At 43.2% G+C, this 22818-nt stretch overlaps 2 protein-coding genes across 3 annotated transcripts in view; one reads left to right on the top strand and one right to left on the bottom strand.

The window, feature by feature from the left end:
• Positions 1-16745, top strand: part of PLAT (plasminogen activator, tissue type) — a 42015-nt gene extending 25270 nt beyond the window's left edge. Inside the window, exons 8-14 of the mRNA XM_044663547.1 lie at positions 1086-1260; positions 4037-4122; positions 5459-5657; positions 8732-8868; positions 9045-9191; positions 9988-10154; positions 15856-16745. Coding sequence (XP_044519482.1) covers positions 1086-1260; positions 4037-4122; positions 5459-5657; positions 8732-8868; positions 9045-9191; positions 9988-10154; positions 15856-16014 — 1070 coding nt within the window. The 3' untranslated portion in view covers positions 16015-16745. The remainder of the gene's footprint in view (positions 1-1085; positions 1261-4036; positions 4123-5458; positions 5658-8731; positions 8869-9044; positions 9192-9987; positions 10155-15855) is intronic.
• Positions 16746-22202: 5457 nt separating this feature from the next.
• The window catches only part of AP3M2 (adaptor related protein complex 3 subunit mu 2), a 30918-nt gene continuing 30302 nt past the window's right edge, over positions 22203-22818 (bottom strand). For both annotated transcript variants that reach the window (XM_044660840.1, XM_044660841.1), the window contains exon 8: positions 22203-22327. In XM_044660840.1, coding sequence (XP_044516775.1) covers positions 22227-22327 — 101 coding nt within the window. In that variant the 3' untranslated portion in view covers positions 22203-22226. The remainder of the gene's footprint in view (positions 22328-22818) is intronic.

A 22818-nucleotide genomic window follows, 5' to 3' on the forward strand; every position in this document is an offset into this window, starting at 1 on the left:
ATTAAAGTTTGCATTGGATTCAGGAGCCACTGAAGTTTATTTAGGAGGCTAATATCATTATCTGGGCAGCTAGGTGGTGTCATAGTGAACAGAGGGCCAGGTCAGACTCACCTTCCTGCGTTCAAATCCCACCTCAGACACTGTGTGACCCTAAGGAAGTCACTTAACCCTGTTTGCCTCCGTTTCCTCATCTGGAAAAAGAGCTGGAGAAAGAAATGGGAAACCACTCCAATATATTTGCCACGAAAATCCCAAATGGGGTCATGAGGAACCATTCATTGACTGAAACAACTGAACAACAACAACAACAATAACAAATAATACAATCATCCAGGCAAAAAAGGAGTTGTCTGCATTAGAGTAGAGAAAAGGAAAAGATAGTATAAGAGATAATGTTAAGGGAGAATGGATATGATCTTGCAACTATTGGGAGAGGGAAGTGGTAAAGAAGAAGAAAGATCTTTAAATAAGGATTCAGGCCTAGGTGACTAGAATACTGATGAAGAAATAGCAAAGTCAGAAAGAAAAGGGAGTTTAGGTCAATAGACATATTTTATTACTATGGAGCTGTTTTAGAATCTGATGGTGGATAAAGATAAGAACTCAAAAAGATTACAAAATACTCAAGAACTCAAGTGGAAACAAGTCACTACATACTGCAGCATCCCTCATGCTATACATCACTGATAATTTAGAAGGCCATGATTTTTAGTCTCAGTTTTGTCCCAAATGTGCTATATCATTATGAGGGATAATGTTTAACTTCTCTGGATCTATGTCCCAAGATGCAGAATGGAGGGGTTTGACAAAGTGATTGTTAAGGTTCTGCCTGGCTCCAAAATAACAAGTGATATTATTAAGTGGGACAGTTTGTCAGTTTTTCAATTAGAAAGAGAAGGAAGCAGTCACTCCCAGAACTTGAAAGTACAAAAAGGAAATGATAAAGTTTCAGATCCTCCCGAAAAGGAGGTATTTGGCATCCTGTCTCATCTTACCTAGCTCCTAACCCTGCCAGAAATGACTCATCATTATCTGGATTTATTATTTATTTTTTTATTTTGCCTATTTTGTTTTTCTCACTATAGGTGCCACTGGAGACTGCTATTCTGGATCTGGCACAGATTATCGGGGCACTCGGAGACAAACAGTATCAGGCATTCCCTGTCTCAAATGGAACTCCCCACGTGTGAAAAACAAACTTTACACAGCGTGGAAGGACAATGCTCGTGAACTGGGCCTGGGCAATCATAATTTTTGCCGGTAGGTGTATATTTATAGATATAAGACTGTCTTTTCAGTGGCAGGCAGAGAGAGTAGAAGGTTCAAGTAGATTTTTGTGACCTTGTCTGTCAGGGAATTCCAAGAATTTTCTCATAGCTTAATAGCCTCACAAAATAGATTTCTACTTTCCTTTTACTGATGGGGGAAAAGACCCAAGACACAGAGAGGTAAAGTAATTATCTTGAACTCTCATAGCCATTGGGAAAAAAAATCAAATGTAGAACACAGATGTTAATTCTAGCTATTGATTTAGTCTACAATGTGTCTTTTCCCAGGTTCCTCTTTTCCTTTAATCCCTTTCAAATAATAATAGTTGGCATTCATATAGTAATTTAAGGTTTTCAAAGCATTTTGTAAATATTCATTCATTTTATGCTTACAACTCTGAGAGGTAGGTGCTATTACTTGACATTTTACAGATGGGGAAACTGAGGCAAGACATGGTATAGTGACTGCCTTATAGAGTCTCTGAGCTAGTAAATAGCTCAGAGGTAGGATTTGAACTGGGCTCTTCCTGACTCCAGGTCCAATACTCTATCCACTGAACTGTCTAGCTTCCTCCATAAATAAATTATCTATAAACAAAAAAGCAGAAAAAATAATGCACTGATCTGTGATAATTTTCCCAACTTCCATTATATAATAGAAATCATTCCTAAATAATTTTTAGATGATTATATATGCTTCATTAGTGTATTATCTAGAGGTAACTAATATTCAAGTTAGCTTGAAAGGGACTCCCATAGCTCTTCAGAGTTGATTACCCTTGCCAATACATGCCAGTCGACCAATTATTAAGATTTCTTTGCTCCCCACAATTCTGATATGAACATTACTCCCAGAAGATATTTTGGAGCTTGACTGACTCCCCTTTCCAGCTGGACATCTCTGGACTTTTTCAGCTGGTGGACAACAGAGCATTGCAGCCCACTTAAGCTTCCTCAACTAAAAACAACAACAAATCATTCCCGAGAGAGAGATGGGCTATAATGGAGACATTTGAAATCTTACCTTTTGCATTCTAAGCTCTACACCAGATTTGGGAGTATCAGGGGTGGCGTGAGTGAGGGGTAAATATTGCTCCCTTTGGGATGGGCATCATTGAGGAAGTAGAATTTGAGTAATGGAAAAGATTTAAGGGATGGTGGCGAGGACTTGAAATAATTTCATATCAAGCATGGATGGAAGGAAATAGTGGCAAGAAGGAGACTGCTATTCAATCATTTTAGTTGTATCCAATTCTTCCTGACCTCATTTGGAGTTTTCTTGGCAAAGATACTGGAGTGCTTTGCCATTTCCTTCTCTAGCTAATTTTCCAGATGAGGAAACTGAGGCAAATAAAGTTAAGTGACTTGCCTAGTGTCACACAGCTAGGTCACAGTCAAGCCTTCCTGCCCCCATAGTGTCTTCCATGTCATGATTTTCTCCATCTAATTTTTGAAATATCATGGATTGCAACAAGAAATTAAGTGGAATTTTGGAGGGATTTTTTTTTGTGGAAGTCACAGACCACACGCAAAGGCACCAGCAGACAACAAAGAAAAAGTTTAGAAACTCAGAAATATAGTATTATATAATACTAACATCTTTTATCTTTTCATACCATGAACAGAAACAATTTATTTTTTAAAGTTGCCTCATGTCATTCATTTTGTTAAACATTTCCCCATTATGTTTTCTTTTAAACCCTTGCACTTCGGTGTATTGTCTCATAGGTGGAAGATTGGTAAGGGTGGGCAATGGGGGTCAAGTGACTTGCCCAGGGTCACACAGCTGTGAAGTGGCTGAGGCCGGGTTTGAACCTAGGACCTCCTGTCTCTAGGCCTGACTCTCAATCCACTGAGCTACCCAGCTGCCCCCCCATTATGTTTTTTTTAAACCCTTACCTTCTGTCTTACAATCAGTACTGTGTGTTGATTTCAAGGCAGAAGATTGGGAAGGGGTTTAAGTGACTTGCCCAGTCACGTAACTAGGAAGTATATGAGGTGAGGTTTGAACCCAGGACCTCCCATCTTTGGGCCTGAAAGCCACTTCGTTGCCTTTCCTCAATCGCCTTTTAATCTGGTTTGGGCTGCACTTTGTAATACAGATAGTGGACAGATCTCAAGTTGGACATCTCTGTCCCAACATCCCAATTAAGCTGCCCTCCAGCCTTCACCTGGAGACCTTCAAGGATAGGGAACTCACTACCTACCAAAATAGACTGTTCCACTGCTAGACAATTTATGATTATCAGAAGGTCTCTCTATAATCCCTATCTACTGCTCCTAGTTCTGCCCTTTGGTTTCCAAGCAGAATGTCTAATTCTTCATCCACAGGATGGCCTTATAAATATTGAAAGATAGCCAGCCTTCTCTTGGAAGGCAGCTAGGTGGCACAGTGGCTAGTTTATAAGCAAATACTTAACCAATATTTTACAATAAGGTACTGTAAACACACCATAAAAGAAAAAATTCCGATTTCTCTGGTACAAAGGGAGGGCCACAAGACCAAAAATGTTTACATGGCTTTTCCAGATCACAGTGGGCACCTTGTCCCTAATTCCCTCCATGTGGAATGGTTACCTGTACATCACAGCTTACGTTCATTTTCGTTCTTCTAAGTCAGAATGTGGCCGGCAGTTCCATTTCTACTTGAGTTTGACATCACGGTAGAGGTCACTAGGTCTCTTCCAACTCTTGATATTTAAAAAATCCTATGATTTACTCATTGAGAAAATCTGGCTAGTTAAATACTCCAACTTCTTTTCTTTCAGGAATCCCGACAGTGATATCAAACCCTGGTGCCATGTGCTACGGGGTGGCCAGCTGACATGGGGCTACTGTGATGTGCCCAAATGCTGTAAGAGACATACTTTTTGTCATTTTCTTTGGAAGCTTCCTTAGTGCTAATAGCTCTTTCTCTTCTCTTCTAGTTGGTATGTAATTAGAGTAGCCACTTCTCCAGTGGGCCAGGAGCATCGAAGAAGCTCAAAAATCATTCTTAATCATATTTGTTCCTTAATCTGGCAACTAATGAGAGTTGATACAGGTTTCCATTGCCCATTGGGCGGGGTGGGTGGAGAGATATCAGTAGTCTCCTGACAGCAGGTTCAAGAAAGGTTTCAAGTAGGTTTGACCTCTCCCCATGAATCCTCTATCCCTTCCCTCTCTCTTAGTCCCCATCAAAAACCTCTTCTCTCAGTTGTTATCATCTGTTTCATCTTGGGCAGAAGATGGTGGGTGGGTGAAAAGAGAATATAGAAGAGAAAAATCAAAAATGTTGCTGCCTTAACCTTTCCAGATTTCCCTTTGTGTCTTCTGGGTTCTAGCCAAATTGATTTATTTACTGTTCCCCAAACACACACTTCATCTTCTGCCTCCATAATTCTCTACAAGTTGTTGTTCATGTCCAGAATGTTCTTCATTCATTTAACAACCATTTATTTTAATTTATTTATTTGTTTATTTGTTTGTTTATTTATTTGTAGTATTTTCCCATGGTTACATGATTCATGTTCTTTCCCTCCCTTTTTTCCTCCCCCTTCCCTGAGCCAACAAGCAATTCCACTGTTCAACAACCATTTATTAAGAGATCACTATAGGATAGGTCCCCTGCTAGGTGCTGGGAATTCAGAAACAGAAATGAAATGTCTGCCCTCAAGAAGCTTACTTTCTATTCTACTGGAGGAAATAACATGTAACCTAAAAAATTAAAGACACACACTATATCTATCTACATATATATAGTGGGAGGAAAAGAAAGAGAGAGAGAGAGAGAGAGAGAGAGAGAGAGAGATTTCTGGAAAAGGGCATTAACAACCGAGCAGAAGATTAGATAGATAGATAGATAGATAGATAGATAGATAGATAGATAGATAGATAGATAGATAGTATCTGAGCTGACCTCTAAAGGAAGCCAGAAATTCTGAAAGGCAAAGGGAGGAAAGCACTTGAGAGGCATAGGGAAGGGCAACTAGGTAGCTCAATGGACAGAGAGACAGGCAAGATAGGAGGTCCTGGGTGCAAATGTGGCCTCAGACACCTCCTAGCTGTGTGACTCTGAGCAAGTTGATTTTGTCAGCCTGTCTTGAGTTCAGAATACTAAAACAGGGAACCAAGATGGGTTCCTGAGAATCCTTGCAAACCTCTGCAAGGTCTGATGACCTCCCTTTTCTTTGTATTTTGCTTTTTTTCAGCTACTTGCGGCCTGCGGCAATATAAAGAAAGCCAGTTTCGAATTAAAGGAGGCCTCTACACTGACATCACCTCTCATCCTTGGCAGGCTGCCATCAGGGCCATAAACCGGAGATCCCCTGGGACAACGCGTTTTCTGTGTGGAGGAATACTGATTGACTCCTGCTGGGTTCTCTCTGCAGCTCACTGCTTTCAGAAGACGTAAGAATATGGAAAACCCACAAGTTATTCTTCTCTAGACACTGAAACCAGAGGAAACTATTATAGAGAGTCTGGCAGCTAGGGAATACTCAGCTAAGGGAATGGTAATTTGTCTACAGCTATTCTTAATTGTTTTTTTGTTTTTGGTCTTACATAGGATTTCATTGATTTACCAGGAATTCCTAGTGAGGAAACTCCTTCTACCATTTCAGATGGAAAACTATTCCCTAAGTTGTAGTCTTAGAAAATTGTCCAGGGGTTCTGAAAAGTAAAGTGACTGGCCTGGACACATAGCCAGTGTGTGTCAGAGGTGGGTCGTGAACCTGGATCTCCTTGGCTCTAGGGCCATCTTTCTAATAAGTGATGCCATACTGTTTCTCTATAGCCCAGCCATCTGCAGTGGCTGAAGATGGTCTCATTCTGGGAGTACAGAGCAAGACAATTTATTGCACTTAGTTTGGAACAGTCCCAGATTATGACTGGTCTGGGGGAGGTTGGGAAATTTCCAGTCACCTCAGGAATCAGCATCTACTCTCAGGAGTCTGTAGCCAAACTTGAATAGTCATGGAGGCGGAGGAAGTTGCACAGTTGGAGAATGTAGCCATCAGAGCTTGGGTCAAATCTCTTGAAGCTGTTCAAGATGTCCAACAATTGGGAAATTTCTCATTATCCCTTGGAAATAGTCCAGCCCTAGTCGACACACATGAGCAAAATTATTTTTTTCTTCTTTTCTAAATTATATTCCAACAAAGTTAGGTGGTACAATAGATAGAGCCCTGGGTCTGGCGTCAGGAAGACACTTACTCTGTGTCTCTGGGCAGGTCACTTAACTCTCTTTGCCCTAAAAAAGACAAACAAATAAATGTTATAGAAGAAAAGGGGAAAAAAAAAGATGAGTGGTAATAGTGTAAGGCATTCATTCCAATTGTTCAGATATTGGGAGTATACTTCCATTGCTTCCATTTTTATTCATAATAATTTTTATTGTACTTTTGAGTTAACTGTTGAGCCTCCTCTGCAGAAAGCCCCATTTGGGGGCTTCTTTGCATGGATCCTAGAATGGTTTGCCATTTCCTTCTCAGGCTCATTTATATTTGAGGAAACTGAGGCAGTTAAGTGACTTGCCTCAGCTAGTAAATGTTTGAGGCTGGATTTGAACACAGTGCTCCATCCACTGCACCATCTAGCTGTCTTGAAAGGGACTTTAGAGACTATCTAGTCTATGACCTTATTTTGTAGATGAGGAAACTGAGTTGTTCAAATGTACAATCTCTACAAGTAATTAAGAAATATAAGTAATGCTAAAGGGTTACAAAATTATGATTGTTGCAATGATCAAGCTCTGTTCTGGAGATCAGCTGATGAAAACATACTTTCTTCCTCTTTGACGGGTGGGAGATTAGAGGTACCACCAGGTAACAGTTGTTCCTTAATTGGTCATTTTTGCTTAATATTTTAAAAATTGTTATTGAAAAGGAGGGTTCAAAATGTGTGTTAGGTTTATATAAAAACAAAACATTAGTAAATTCTTTTTTTCAAAATTTTAGATAAAAACAGTTTAAAGGATAGAGCTCTGGGGCTGCTCCATACTGACTCTTCTTCCCTGACTCTATTGTAGAATTTAAGGCTCAAAGCTAATGATAAAAATAGCACTGAGGTTAGGGAGACTGAGTTATAAAAGTTGGCTTTTTTGCTTCCTGGACCATTCCCACATCATGGGACAAGCTCATCACATTACAATCTGTGGATGACATTTATAGGCTTCTGAGCCAGGAAAGGAATCACACCATTGAGTTATGGAATAAAGCAAGTACATCAGAGTTCCTATTGGGTTCAAGGCCTGGTGTTTTTTAATAAAGGGACCAGCTCTCCCAGAAAGTCTGTCCTGTTGGACAGGGAGGGTTTTGCCATGTTTCACTTGAGAGGTTGAACATTTAAAGGACCCTCAGCTACCAGTGGCATATGAAATTTAAACCCTTTCTGAATTCCAGTCCCCAAAATTACCAACTGCCCACATCACCTGCTTATTGGGCATCTCCACTTGGATGGCCTAGAGCAGTGATTCCCAAAGTGGGCGCCACCGCCCCCTGGTGGGTGCTGCAGTGATCCAGGGAGGTGGTGATGGCCACAGATGCATTTATCTTTCCTATTAATTGCTATTAAAATTAAAAAATTTAATTTCCAGGGGGCTAAGTAATAAATTTTTCTGGAAAGGGGGCGGTAGGCCAAAAAAGTTTGGGAACCACTGTTCTAGAGGCATATCAACCTCAGCATGTCCCAAAAAGAACTCATTTCCCCCCACAAACCCATCACTTTCTCTCCTTTGGACAATGGTACCATTATCCTTCCAGTTATCAAGGTTTATGACTTTGGGTCTCATCTTCAATTAGTGGCTAAAATTCGTCAGTCCTATTTCTACAACTCTCACATCCGTCCCCCTCTTTCTACTCCCATAGCCTCCCTCTTAGTTCAGGTAACCTTAAATAGTCTTCTGGTTGGTCTGAGCCTTCATTTGCCCCTCTCTTCCACACAAGGGCTGCTCAATGGTATTCCTTAAAAACACATCTGACCATCTCATCTTCCCGGTTTAAAAATCTTCACTCCTTACTGCCCATTGGATAAAATACAAACTCTTCAGTTAAATCCCTTCACAATCATTCTCTCATCTGCCTTTCCAATCTTATTTCTATTGCTCACATTTTCCTTTTTTAAACCTTTATCTTCCCTCTTAGAATTAATACTAAGAATTGGTTCCAAGACAGAAGAGTGGGTAAGGGCTAGGCAATGGGGGTTAAGTGACTTGCCTACAGTCACCCAGCTAGGAAAAAAATCATTTTGCTGATGTGTGTAGACTAGGGTTGGTCTATTTTCATGGGATAATGAGAAACTTCCCAGTTTCTCAGATTTGAACCCAGGACCTCTCTTCTCTGGGCCTGGCTCTCAATCCGGTAACCCTGCGAGCTGCCCCCTCCCCTAATAATTGTTAATTGAATTTCCAATACACTTCCCCACTCCTATTGAAGAAGTTTCCTCGAGGACAGTCATCTAAGGTCTGCGACCTTTTTCTTCATCAGGTTGAAAGCCCATGAACTTAAGGTGGTTCTAGGCCGGACCTCTCGGGAGGAAAAAGAAGAGGATGAACAAGAGTTTGAAGTAGAAAAATATGTCATCCATGAAAAATTTGTTCCTGAGACTTTTGACAACGATATTGGTAAGCTGGATCTTGCTTACATGTCCCCTTCTCAGATCTGGTGATTGTCAGCACCCATCAGTCTACTCTCTCTAGTGGCTGCCCTTCATTTTCCTGTTCTGAAAAGAGAAATGTGTGTGTGTGTGTGTGCTTGTGTGGCACAGAGGACTGAGCATCCTCCTTGTGTCTCTTCTCAGCACTCTTGAAGCTCAAATCCAGCTCTGAGTCACTAAAATGCGCCCAGGAAACCGCCTCAGTCCGCAGCGTCTGCCTTCCCGAGGCTGGACTGCAGCTGCCCACCTGGACAGAATGTGAGCTGTCCGGTTACGGCAAACATGAGGAGAGTAAGTGGACGACCTCCCCGCCTTGGGCCCTTTCTAACCAGAACAATTCTGCAGCAGCCCTTCGGAGATGCAATAGAAGAGCGCCCTGGGGCTACGGGGAGTCAGGAGACCCGGGTTCTAATCAACACCCCTTCCCTCCCTCCCAGTGACTTTAGGCGAGTGGCAAGCTCTCTGTCTAGTTCTTTCCTTGTATAATGGAGACAGTAACGCCACACTTACCTATACCACTGATTAATTTTGCACATCAAAAGAGAAAATTGGTTGTTGTTCACCCATTTGGTCATGCCCGACTTCTCCTGACCCCATTTGAGATTTTCTTGGCAAAGATCCTGGAATGGTTGGCCATTTCCTTCTCTAGTTCATGTAAAGATAAGGAAACTGAGGACTAGGAAGTCGTGAGTTCAAATCCAGCCTCACGTACTTACTAGCTGGGTGACCCTGAGCAAGTCACTTAACCCCCTTTACCTTAATCCACCACAGAAGGAAATGGCAAACCCCTCCAGGATCTTTGCCAACTAATGACTCCAGGACGCTTTGGTGTGAGAGTCCACGGGGGTCACGAAAAGTCACATGACTGAACAGCACCACAAAATCTTTCTTTATTGTTTCTCCTCAAACATGAAATATTTGTGTTGACTATTCGGTTCACCATGAAAGAAAAAGAACAGTTCTCTGAGCCGTCTAGCGCGCTAGAAACAGGAAAGACTGAGAAACAGCCACGTCCATTTCTTATAGGAGGGAGCCAAGGTCTGACCAGGGACCACGAACCTCTCTTCTCTCTCTCTCTCCCCTGCAGCGTCTCCCTATTACTCTGAGAGGCTAAAGGAGGCTCACGTTCGGCTCTACCCGGCCAGCCGCTGCACGCCCCGTCAGCTATCCAATAAGATGGTCACCCAAAACATGCTTTGCGCCGGGGACACCAGAAGCGGAGGACACAACCTCAACCTACACGACGCCTGCCAGGTAAGGAGGGTTCCGTGTGTCGCTGATGTAGCACGGAGAAAGGTTTTAACCAGGGAGAAGGACCCTCTGGATGGGAGCAAATGCCTTTAATGTCCGGAAGCCAAAGGAAACCAGGGGAGGGGGAGGGGGAGGGGAAGGGGAGGGGGAGGGGCGGGGAAAGCCCTAGAGCGGGCCCCAATGGCCTCCACTAAATAAATGGCAGGAAATTTTCTGAGCTTCTGAGAAGGAAGCCCCACCTGGTACTTGATTTCCTGCGAGCTCTTTTCGACTTACTTGAGAGGATCAGACGAGCTACTATAGTAAAGCGCTCAGCACAGAGCCTGGAATGTAGAAAGATATATATATATATATGTCAGCTATGAGGTTGGCTGTTATTTGCCATTTGATCTCCCTGGGACTCCGCTTCCTTGTCTTTAAAATGGGAGGCTTGGACTGGATTGATGCTTTCTTTCTTTCAGTACCTTTAAGTATTGTAGTTCTGAGGCAGAAGAGCAGAAAGGGATAGGCAGTGGGGGTTAGGTGACTTGCCCAGGGTCACACAGCTAGGAAGCCTCTGAGGTCACATCTGAACCCAGGAACTCCTGTTTCCAGGCTTGGTTCTCTATCCACTGAGTCACCAAGTTGTCTCTGGACTAGATGATTTCTAAGGTTTCTTCTAGTTTTAATATTCTAGAATTTATATGAGAAATATATTATTAGTATAGTATATACATGAGAAATTCCTGATTTCTACAGGTACTGGGGGATGGAGTTCTCCTCTGTGAAAGAACAGCAACTACACCCAGGACCTTTAGAATAGCTCTGAGTTCAAATCTTGTCTCACATTCTTACTAACTGTATGACTGTGGGTATGTCACTTAACCCTGTTTGCCTCAGTTTCCTCATCTGTAAAATGAGCTGGAGAAGGAAATAGCAAACCACTCCAGTATCTTTGCCAGGAAAACCTCACATGGGGTCAGGAAGAGCGGGACATGATTGAATGACTTCAGTGAAAGGAAAGAGAATAAAAATACTTATGCCTAGACCCATTTGCCTTCTTCAATGCTTAGTTCAAGAGCCACTTCTCATGGGAAGCATGTCCTGATCTCCCTAAACAGATGGTGCCTCTCCCCAACTAAAGAACTATTTTGTATTCACTTGGGAGGCAGCTAGGTGATGTAGTGGATAAAATGTTGGACTAGGAGACTGGAAGATCTGAGTTCAAATCCAATCTGCAGCACTTACCCTATGACCTGATCATTCTTTTGACCTCAGGTTTCCCATCTGAAAAATGGGGATAATAATAGGTTTGTTGTGAGGATTAAATAAGGAATGTATAAACTGCTTTGTAAACTTTAAAGCACTAAATAATTATAGTCAGTGAAAGAATATTGAGTATAACTGATGATGTAAAAAAAGCATCATTAACATTAAACATTAAAATAATAGTAGTACTTATATGGCATTTTAAGGTTTGTAAAGCACTTTATAAATATCATTTCATTTAACTCTCTCATTTTACAGATGAAGAAACTGAGGCCAATAAGGGTCATTTGAATTGCGCTGACCAATTAGAGACAGATAGGTGGTTCCAGTGAAAGAACCCTGGATCTGGAGACAGGAAGACCTGGGTTCAAATGTGAACCCATACTTAATAGCTTTGTGACCCTGGGCAAGTCACTGTACCACAATATGCCTCAGTTTCTTTAAATGTAAAATGAAAATAAATATAGCACCTACCTCCCAAGGTGGTTGTGAGAATAGGATAAAATATTTATAAAGTGCTTAACATCACCAGGCATGGCACATAGTAGGCACATTAAAAAAAATCTCTTACCTTCTATCCTAGTGTCAGTTCTAACAGAAGAGAGGCAAGAGCTGGGCAATCGAGGTTAAGGGACTTGCCCAGGGTCACCCAGCTAGGAATTGTCTGAGGCCAGATTTGAATGCAGGTCCTCCTGACTCCAAGCGTGGCTCTCTGTCCACTGTGCCATTTAACTGCCCCAATAGGTAACTTTTTCAAGCCCTTACCTTCCATTTTAGAATGATATTGTGTATTAATTCCAAGGCAGAAGAACGGTGAAGGTTAGGCAATGGAGGTAAAGTGACTTACCCAAGGTCTGTAGTAGGTAACTTCTAGAAAAAGATGGAGACCAGCTTGAGTGACAGATCGTCAGTTATAGAACTTGGAATTTACCCAGATGGCATGAGCCAAGGACAAAAGACAGTTGGGACCACCTCTGTAAAAGCCCAGGGGCTCAGCCACTCCAGGTCTCAGTCTTGAGAAGGGAATTTCTGGAGGGTAGAGGGTGGTGAAGGGTGGGCAGGCCTTTAGACCTGCAGATCCAGCATCCATATCTTATTGCCACTAGAAGTTCACTCATCTATTACTAAACAGAGCTGAGACATAACAACAACACAGCTATCCATATGATCAGTATCCCTTCCTTTCCTTTGGTCTACACCACGGCCGGGTCTGACCAGGATCTGTGAGGGGGAGAAGAATCTCCAGCCAACTACAGACTTGTTGCTCATTGATTACATTACTTTAACTCTCATTAGATATAGCATAGCCATTCCCAACACCTCTTTCCTTATCCTGATTCCTACCCCCTTTGAGACAAAGCATTAAACCCCCATTCAAACTTGATTCAAGTGAAGGCTGGCATTCATTCCAGGGGGCAAGAGAATAACTATGGCCAAGGGGGAAAGGCATTTACCAATAGCGCAGTCAGCCTTGGACTAGCCTTTATCACTTAACCTCACCTCAAGCCAAGGAGCCAGAGGAGCTGCTGAACAATATGTACGGCCTCTCCCTGGATAACTTTGGTTCGGGCCCTGTTAGTGGGGTCAGGGGCTTAGCTGAGTCGATCATCCATAAGCCAGCTTATCAGGCGCAGCTTCCTGTCTATCCTTCCTTCTTCTAGTTACCCCACCACTGTGAATAACAGTGTCGATGTGGAATCTAGAGACCCCAAACTTGTGGCCTAGTGAGATCTGATGAACCCCAAGTTTTAGGAATAGCTTGTAGGTTGGAGACCCCCCACCAAAGCTTGTGCTTGTTCCCTTTTCCTGTGAGAATCCACCCTGAAGGGAATCTCAGGCTAGCAGTTGCAGACTGAATAATGGACTCTAGGGTAAAGCTAAGTGATTCTTTTGCCTTAGAAGCTTCTCCCATTGTACCACATCCCCCTTTCAGGGATGCAACTCAGGACCTTCAGCTTAAGAGACTGATATGTGCACTAAAGAGTCACTTAGCTTTTACCCCAGGGTCCATTATTCAGTCTGCAACTGCTAGCCTAAGATTCCCTTCAGGGTGGATTCTCACAGGGAATTGGGAACAAGCACAAGCTTTGGGGGGTCTCCAACCTACAAGCTATTCCTAAAACTTGGGGTTCATCAGATCTCACTAGGCCACAAGTTTGGGGTCTCCAGATTCCATGTCGACAATAGGTCACACAGCTTGGACGTATCTGAGGTCAGATTTGAACCCAGGACCCCCATCTCTATGCAGGGCTCTCTATCCACTGAGCTACCTCAGTGTCCCAGCAGGCACATTTTTAATGCTCATACCCTTTTTTTTTTCCCCTTCAAAGTCACCAAGGCAGAGCTAGGGTCTAAACCTGGTTCCTTTGGATTCAAACCCAAGACCTTTCCCACATCCCCTGGATAGCTTCCCATTAGAGGAAGCCCCAGACTTGAGAGAGGAAACACCTGGGTTTAAATCCCAATTACACCACTTAATAGCACCTGCAGCCATTTAGGTCATCAGATGCAGCTACTTTCTTTTATAGATGAGCAAATTAAGGCTTTAATGAAGTTAGATGATGCGCCCAAGGTCACCCTGGAAAAAGGCTTTTGTTTTTCTTTGAAAGCCTTTCAGTGTGGAAATGGCGCAATTATTCCTTGTGTAATGGGGTGAGCAGAGCCCGGGGCTCCCTGTGGAGCCCTGCCCTGTGGTCCCTTCCTGTCCCTCCGAGTTCTGTTCCTTGGGTGTTCCCGACGCCTTTGTCTGCTCCTCCCAAGCCGCAGACACTCCGTCTCCTGAACCTGTGACTTTAGGGGCTTTCCTCCTTCCCCGCTCTGGCTTCTGGCTTCCCCAGCTTCCTTCACCTCCAGCTCCCGTCTCCCATCTCCCCGGAGACTTCTTGTCCCCAGCCCACCGCCTGTCCCTGGGAGGGGTGTTGAATTGGAGGAGACTTTGGCCAGGGGCAGGGCACGGGAGGGCGAGCCTAGGGGCACGGCGGATGGAGCTCCGGGCTAGGGTCGAAAAGATCTGAATTCAAATCCAGCTGTCTCCCTGACTAAAATAATAGCAGCTAACATTTATATAGGTCTCTGTGCTGAGTGCTTTGTCGCTATTAGGGCATTAGAACCTCACAACCACCCTGGAAGGTGGGTGCTAACATGAGAGAATGGGAACTCCCTGAGGCCAGAGATCATGGCTTTCCCTTTCTTTTTCTTTCTTAGTTCCATGCCTGGTGCATGAAGATTTAATAAATATCCCTACATTTAATAAATAAATACATTTAATAAATGTTCACCCACTGACTGCTTTAGAACCTTCAATGAATGCAGTGGATTGAGAGCCAGGCCTACACACAGGAGGTCGTGGGTTCAAATTTGGCCTCAGACACTTCCTAGCTGTGTGACCCTGGGCAAGTCACTTAACTCCCATTGCCTAGCCCTTACCATTATTCTGCCTTGGAACACAATGCACAGTATTGATTCTAAGACTGAAAGTAAGGGTTTAAAAAAAAATGCCAACACTGCTAATCCATCATTGGTTCCAACTGCTATCAAAGCTGACATTTAAAAAAAAAAAAAAAGATTTCATAGCACCAAAAGTGTTTTTTTAAAGCAATTGTGATATCTTTATTATGTGTTTAGTATTCAATCATTCATTATTTATTCAACAAGCATTTATTACTTGCCTATATATGCAAAGGATTGTTCTAAACACTTGGAATATAAAAACAAAAAATTAAAAACAAATAATCTTTGCCCTGAAGGAGTTTACTTGGGGGTAGGGGGGAAGATTAGGGCATATTTATATTTGTTTATAGCCTTCAATTAGATGTTCAAGAGAGTGTTTTATGTACACTTTTCAGTCATTTCAGTCCTGTCTAACTCTTTGTGTCTGCATTTGGGGTTTTCTTGGCAAAGATACTGGTCTGGTTTGCCATTTCCTTCTCTGGCTCATTTTACAGATGAGAAAACTGAGGAAAATGGGGTTAAGTGACTTTCCAAGGTCACACAGCTAGGACGTGACTGAGGCTAGAGTAGAACCCAGGTCTCCCTGACACCAGGCAGAGCTCTATCCACTAGACCCAAGTTGCCCCAAATAATAGATAAGAATATATACAATCAGATATGTATTATTAATCTATATTATCCATATTTGGCACACAGTCCTAGGTTTTATGTACTGAAATCGAAACATTTTACTTAACCATTATTCAATTTCTGTTCTAAAATGGATAGGTCGGGACCTGATTTACCTCCACCTTCACTTAATAACAATTGAGCTATTCAGGCAGAGTCTCCAGAACTTGGCAAAAGATAGAGAATATTTTTCAGTAAATTAACTGCAATATAAAAAGGCAATTGTCTATTATTATTATTATTATTACTATTACTATTATTATTATTATTACTATTTGGGTCTCAGCAATATCACTTGCTCTATGAGGTGGCTGATTAATCTGTCCTCCCACTGCAGGGTGACTCGGGAGGTCCTCTCGTGTGTATGAAGGATGACCGCATGCATCTGATTGGGATCGTCAGCTGGGGCCTAGGATGTGGAGAGAAAGACGTTCCTGGTGTCTACACCAAGGTTATCAATTACCTCAAGTGGATTGAGGACAAGAGGAGGCTATGAACTATAGAAAACCAACTGTCCTCCGAGCTAAGGATCTCCCACCTCCTTCTCTCTCAGACAAGCCCTGAAGAGAGTTGTTTAAGCAGATTTCTCCATAAACTGTCATACAGGGAAAATGAGAGAGGAAAAAGAAGGAGCAGGAGAGCGTCTCTTTTCTAAGGTACTTTTCCTCTTTGGAAGTTCTCAGGATTTTGGTTTTAATTTGCACTCTGTCAGGTGGAAACACAGAAAGATGGATAGTGATCGCCCTGGGGACATACCACCACCTATGGCTGGACAGACAGACAAGCAGAAAGGGAGAAGAAAAAGCAGAACCTCAACATCCCCGAAAGTATGAAGTTAGAAAAATGAGACCCCAAAGAAGAGAAACCATATCACCAGAGTGAGAAATAAATGGAAAAGGATGTCGCTGGTGGATTTTAGGAATCTGTGGCTGTCTAATTGGCCAGAGCAGGTTCTAGCTTTTCTCAATGACCAAAGGGCCCCCCAAACTTCTATCCTTCTCGTGGTTTCTTTTCCCCTTTTAGAAACTGGTAAACTGGCGTCTGGGTACAATGTAAGTCTTTCATTGTGTTATGACTTTTTAATCTGCTTTTGTTTAGTTAGGCAGAATTTGTATCATTTTAGGGACTGATCTCTTGTGCATATTTAGAGCTATCTGTCTTTGTTACCAACACAGCTCTGTACCATACTCCTCCAATATAATAAAAAGATATATTTTTCACATTGTTGACAAACAGTACTGTGTATTTTGTTGCCCAGCATGGGCAGTAGTGTCCACCTGTCTGTCCACCTCCCATCCCACCTTTAGGAGGTTTCAGTGACTTTAGTTTATTTGTCTTAGATCTGAGCAAAACCTTGATGACATGTCAGGTCAGAAGAGACAATCTGAAAACCCTATTAGAAACAATATTGGGGCAGCTTGGTGGCTCAGTCCTGGGTTCAAATATGGCCTTAGACACTTACTAATTGGGTGATCTTGGGCAAATCATTTAGCCCCCACTGTCCAACCCTTACTGCTCTTCTGCCTTGGAACCAATACTCAGTATCTATACTAAAACAAAAACAAAAAAACCAATATTGGGGCTGCCGAGGGACTCAGTGGATAGAGAACCAGGCCTAGAGATGGGAGGTCCTGGGATCAAATCTGACCTCAGACACTTCCTAGCTGTGTGACCCTGGGCAAGTCACTTAATCCCCATTGCCTAGCACTAACTGCTCTTCTTCCTTGGAACCAATACTAAAACAAAAGGGCTTAAAAACAAAAAAAGAACCACTACTAGAGAATTGTCCCAAGTTCTTTCTGCTCTCCGGGTTCTAGTCTGCCTTTGCTCCCAGATGCAGCCTGGCTGTAGTCTTGGAGTCAACAACACCCTGTATCCAAGAATAAAACTGATGATCCTGTACTGGCAGTTAACTATATGCTGACACAGTTGCATGGAGAGAAAGGAGAGAAGGAAGGTGACAGTTTTCTACTATCTCTTGAGATATTGTCAGAACTGTTCAGTTCAGCATTTTCTTGGTAGAAAAGCAGGTTCAGCTAAAAAAAAGGGTGAGAGAGAGACAGAGAGAAAGAGAGACAGAGAGGCAGACACAGACAGCAAGGAGACAGACACAACATAGAGGGAGAGAGACAGAAAGACAGAGACAGAGAGGGAGAGACAGAGACAGAGACAGAGAGATGTAGAGACAGAGTCAGAGAGAGAGTAAAAGGACAAAGACACACACAGAGACAGAGACAGAGAGAGAAAGAGACACGACTGAGGGAGAGAGGCAGAGTCAGAGAGACAGGGGAAAGGGACAGAGAGAGAGGGTGAGAGACAGAGTAGGGGTAGAGACAGACAGAGACACAGAAAGAGAGAGACTCAGACACAGAGGAGAGAGACAGAGGGAGAAAGAGACAGGGAGAGGGAGGGAAGGAGAGACAGAAGGACGAGAGACAGAGAAGCAGCTCTGTGCCGTTGGAAACCTAGGGGCACCGTTTGGGGAAAAGAACTCAGAAAATCTGGACGAGTCCCCAAAACCGTTTAAATACATGCAGACCGCAGAAACTTGAGTCATAGATTTTTGACTTCGGGACGGTTAAGGTTTAACTTTCCCTGAATCGGTGCCAGACTTGCCATTTCAGACAAATCGAGCTGGAGGAGAGCCGTGTGGCGAGAATCCCAGGCGGCGGCATCTGGCGAGAAATGGCGCGGTCCCCGCCCCCACCCCCACCTCGCCGGGCATGGGGCAGCCGGCTTTGTTCGGACACTTTGGTTAATGAAATGAACTGAAGAAGTATGGCCTCCTGGGATGGAAATGCAAAGTTAAAAGACTCCGGCATTCCTCCGAGCGAAGTCCTGGAAACCACAGAGTCCGTACAGACAATAGCTCAGGAAAGGTCACTGACTCAGTTACGGGGCGGCCTCGGGGCGCGGCGAGGAGGGGTCATGCGAGGAGGGCTAACACGGCCTCAAACGGCGCGCTGGGATCCGCTAGTAGTAGCAGCAGCAGCAGCAGCAGCCTTCTTTGGGGCAGCTTTGGGTGGGTTCGGGCTGAAATGCCCGAAGCGGGCGGAGGAGGGAATCCGACATTTCTGGCTAGCTGCTATCCTTAGCGAGCCCGTGGCTTCTACGGAAGAAAGCTGCCACGGCCCGCGAATGCGGATGATTTTCTGGCGACGGTGTTAGGCATTTCACTGAACAAAAGGAAACGAGAGCCCCAATAGATGGCTGAAGCTGGCCTGTAATCCCGGGGCTGCCTATCAAAGCCTGTCACGGGCTTTCTCTTTCTCATTCAGCTTTGAGTCAAAGAATCGCTTTAACAAAGCTCGCCAGGGTTAGCGTTTTGAGGAAGTTTAAGAGCTTAAAGTGAGGCTCCCTTTAAAATGGGAAATATTTTCAGTCGTTTGCTGGTTGCTGGCATTCAGTCACCACCTACTGGTCAGAGAAATAAAGTGCTAGTATTGTAACAAACAGATGGATTACGGATACACGGATTTCTATCAAAAATCTTCGGTCCGTGTAAAAGCTTGGATGATGGAAAGCCCAGGTGAAGTGTAGGCACGCCAGGAGACGCTGGTGGCCTGGGTACAGGAGCGGGGATCCCTACCCGACTAACGCCAGGGCCTCTTCTGCGACGGCCTGGACCACACTGGAAATCCTTTGTTTGGCATTTGGGCCCTTCCTAACTTGTGTGTCTTCTTCCTTGCCTCCATTGCTCCTCTCCTCTCGCTCCAAGATGCAGCCCCGCTGGCCTCCTGGCTAGTCCCTACTCAGGACCCTCCATCTTCTACCACCTTGTGGTGCTCCTCTGTCCTGAGCCTGGACCCCTCTAACCTCTGCCTAGGGAATCTCTTCGACCAATGGAAGCCTTTTCTGGCCCCTCAGGAGGCGGGCCCTCCCCTCCCCCATTCCCTTCCATTGGGGTCTTGCACATCCTCCCCATTAGAATGTGAGCTCCTTGCGGGCAGATACTGCTTTGCACAGCGCTTAGAGGACACAGTAAAGCTTAATAAATGCTCGCTGATGGTAGCAAACCCCTCCCCCCATCCCCCCCTATTTAATTCAACAGACTGACCTTCAGGGAGCAATCCTGAGATCCTCAAGAACAGCATCTTTGGGGAGGGCAGTTATCTCTACAGGTATTCTAAAGAACAGAGTGGATGCACCATTAGCAAGAAGGTACTAGATTGGGCACTAGATCTAAATTCTGAGATTGGGCCTTTTCGTGAACTCCAATACCCTTGGCAAACTATAGAAACTTGTCATTTAGGTTTTACAACTCTCAAATGAGGTGACTGCCACCTACCTTTACAGGCTATCAAAAATAAAAGTACTTTGAGTTTTTTAGATTAAAACAGGCACAAACCCCTACATTATACATAGTAACATATAATTAGATAATGACAGTCATTATGTATTACTGTTAAGAACTTCCTTTGATGGGACATCCCTCGGGTCCTAGGTGGGGTTTAGAGCTGAGAGGTGTGTTAGAGATGAAGCCACTGAGGCCCAGGGACACTGACCTGTCCACATCTGTACAGCGAGGACAGAGCCCGGTCGGGATTCTCAGCTTCCTACTATGCCTTTGTTTGTGGCACGGAGTCATGAAAGTCCCCTTGAAACAAAACACTTGGACACAGAGTTCTGCTAAAACTAACCTTTATTGAGACCTGGGTGAGCAGCTACTTCTGTATATGCTAACCACATGGAGTTTGAACAGCTCTGCAGGGACAGTTGTGCATCGTTTACTCAGACAGGACACAGCGCTGTGGGGCTGGCATGAGGGGCCGCCGTGCTCCAGAGATCCATTCCACAGATCGGTGCTAGCGCCGTCACTTTATACGCTTAACCTTGCACTCAGAAGGGTGCTCCCCTTCCTCTTAGGGGTTTTGCTTGCAGTAAGCACAAATTGCCTAAGAGGAAAGAGAACAGCCTCTGCCTCTGGAATAGACTTACAACCCCACACATATGAAGTAGCAACAGGAATATATCACACTATGAAAACTGATGCACTGGTTATATGTTGTCATCCCAGGAAGTCTGTAAGTCATTCAGGGACCTGGGAAGAAGTGATTCTAAGTGTTACGGAGTCTCTAAAAAGGGGTACTCCAAAGTTTACATGCCAGCACAGCAGGTTTGGATACAGGACATAAAAGCCCAAGTCAGATTCTGAAATGACAGGCTACTGTTTTTGCACAATGTCTAAAAACACAAAGTGGAATGCCCAGGATACATGGGGAAGAAATATATTTCGCTATTCACAACATGGTTTATCCCAGAGGAAAAATACAGTGCAATACAGAGTTACATACTATTATTCATTAGTAAAACAAGTCCAGAAAAATAAAGAGTTATGAAACTGAATATTCACATACATATCAGCAAAAATAAGATCAGGAAATAGATTTCTTCCATTTCTTTCTACCCACTCCTGCTAGGAAACAGGGAATAGCACCTTCATTTAAGCTTAAAAATGAATGTTCATGGCTTCTTAATATCTAAATCAATACATATATAACCTTGAACAATTATGAAAATTGCAAGCCACTTAGTCACCTGGCGACTGAAAAAGAAGACTAAGTGAACTTTTAGGCAACCCTAGCATATTCTTCATGATGCAGGTAGCCAGTTCTGAGTTCCTTCAAAAGGGAACTCCATGGTATCTAGCCCTTTAACCTATGCCCCACAGAGACTCTTAATTTCCCAATACTGAACGAGCTAGGCTAGGATATGGGGGGGGGGGTTCAACTTTACCCAGCCCCCTTCACCTTGTGAAAGATAGAGGAGAATCAGGTATCAGAAAGAAAGCATAGTGAGTAAAATTATTTGGGGCTAGGCAAGGAGGAATGAGAATTGTATAGCTTGGACATCTAGCCACTTATCCTACGAGAGAGGAGTTCACACATCCTCTTCTCCTTTTCTACCAGTGACAGACAGAAGTCCTTACTTCCTTGGAAAACTGAGATTAAAAGTAATGGCTGGACCCTCATTAGAATAATTTGGACATTATTGTAAATCTGTAAGGACAAATTTTTTTTCTATTAGGTTTTAGCATTTTAGTTTAAATGAGTAAACTAAAACAAAATTCCTAGTTTATCACCCAAGTCCAAATTTAGTGAATATCTGACAAATAGAGAAATCTATGTATAAGAAAGCAACTTAACACTTTAATTTCTTTCTACCCTCCTCTGAATGATGTCTTTAATTATTTCCCAAACTGTTCATCCTTCTACATATTACCTCCTTTACACAAAAGTGTCCTTCAGGGATTTCTCATTCAGTCCCTCCCATATATATCAGGGCAACAGTTGACCCTTCCTTGGTTAACATTCACCATTTTTCTAAATGATTGAACTTTCTCATCACCATCTTTTACAAAGGACTATTTTCCTGGCTTCAGAAAGAAAACTCAGGCAGCCTTCCTCAGGAAACAGGTTATAAAGAGTTAAATACATAGTTAAACATATTTTCCGTGTCTCATCTCCTCTTTGAGAATGAAATTATCATTGATTCAACTTCAAATGTGTCCAGTTCTCCCTGTGACCCTCTTTCTCCCTTGATTTGTTCAGTGAGACTAAAGGCTCAGTAAAATTCAACACAGAAAAAAGGGAGAATGTTGGCCCAAGAAGAAACTGATGGGCAGAAGACAGATTGATTCTTTACTTCTAGGTAAGACGAAATGAAAAAAGGATTCGTGGCTCTTCCCCTCAATCCGAAATTCTCTTTTCAGGTTCGGACTTGAAACTTTCCAGCTTTGGTCATGTATTTTATGCCCTTGAATGGTTTATACTTTTCTCCATACATATCCAGACGGTTCACTTTCAATCCTAGAACAAATAAAGGAATATGACATAGATGATATTTCAAGGAAGGAGAAAATGAAACTGTATGAAGAGTTCACCCAACAGTTTGAACTCCATTAGAGCCAAGTTCTCTCTTCACTCTCTATATTAGAGGTTCTTAACCATTTGTTTGTACCAGAGACCCCTTTGGCAGCCTGGTGAAGCCTATGGACTCCTTCTCAGAATGATCTTTTAAAATGTATGAAATAAAATACAAAGGATTACAGAGGGAACCAATTATTTGGTATCAATATTAAAAAAACAACCCAATTTCACAGATCCTTGCTGTATTTTAGTAAGCTCATCATTTCCTAGGGGTTTAGTTCTCACCTCTATGCGGACAGCTCAAAAATCTATATATCAAACCACAGCCTCTCTGTGGAACTTTATCTCATCACCAGTTTCCTAAGCACTTCAAACTGGATATCCCAGAGACTTGTCAAATTCAACATATTCAACATAAAATCCATTATCTC

This window comes from Gracilinanus agilis, chromosome 2 (assembly GCF_016433145.1).
Source record: "Gracilinanus agilis isolate LMUSP501 chromosome 2, AgileGrace, whole genome shotgun sequence".
Classification (NCBI taxonomy): domain Eukaryota; kingdom Metazoa; phylum Chordata; class Mammalia; order Didelphimorphia; family Didelphidae; genus Gracilinanus; species Gracilinanus agilis.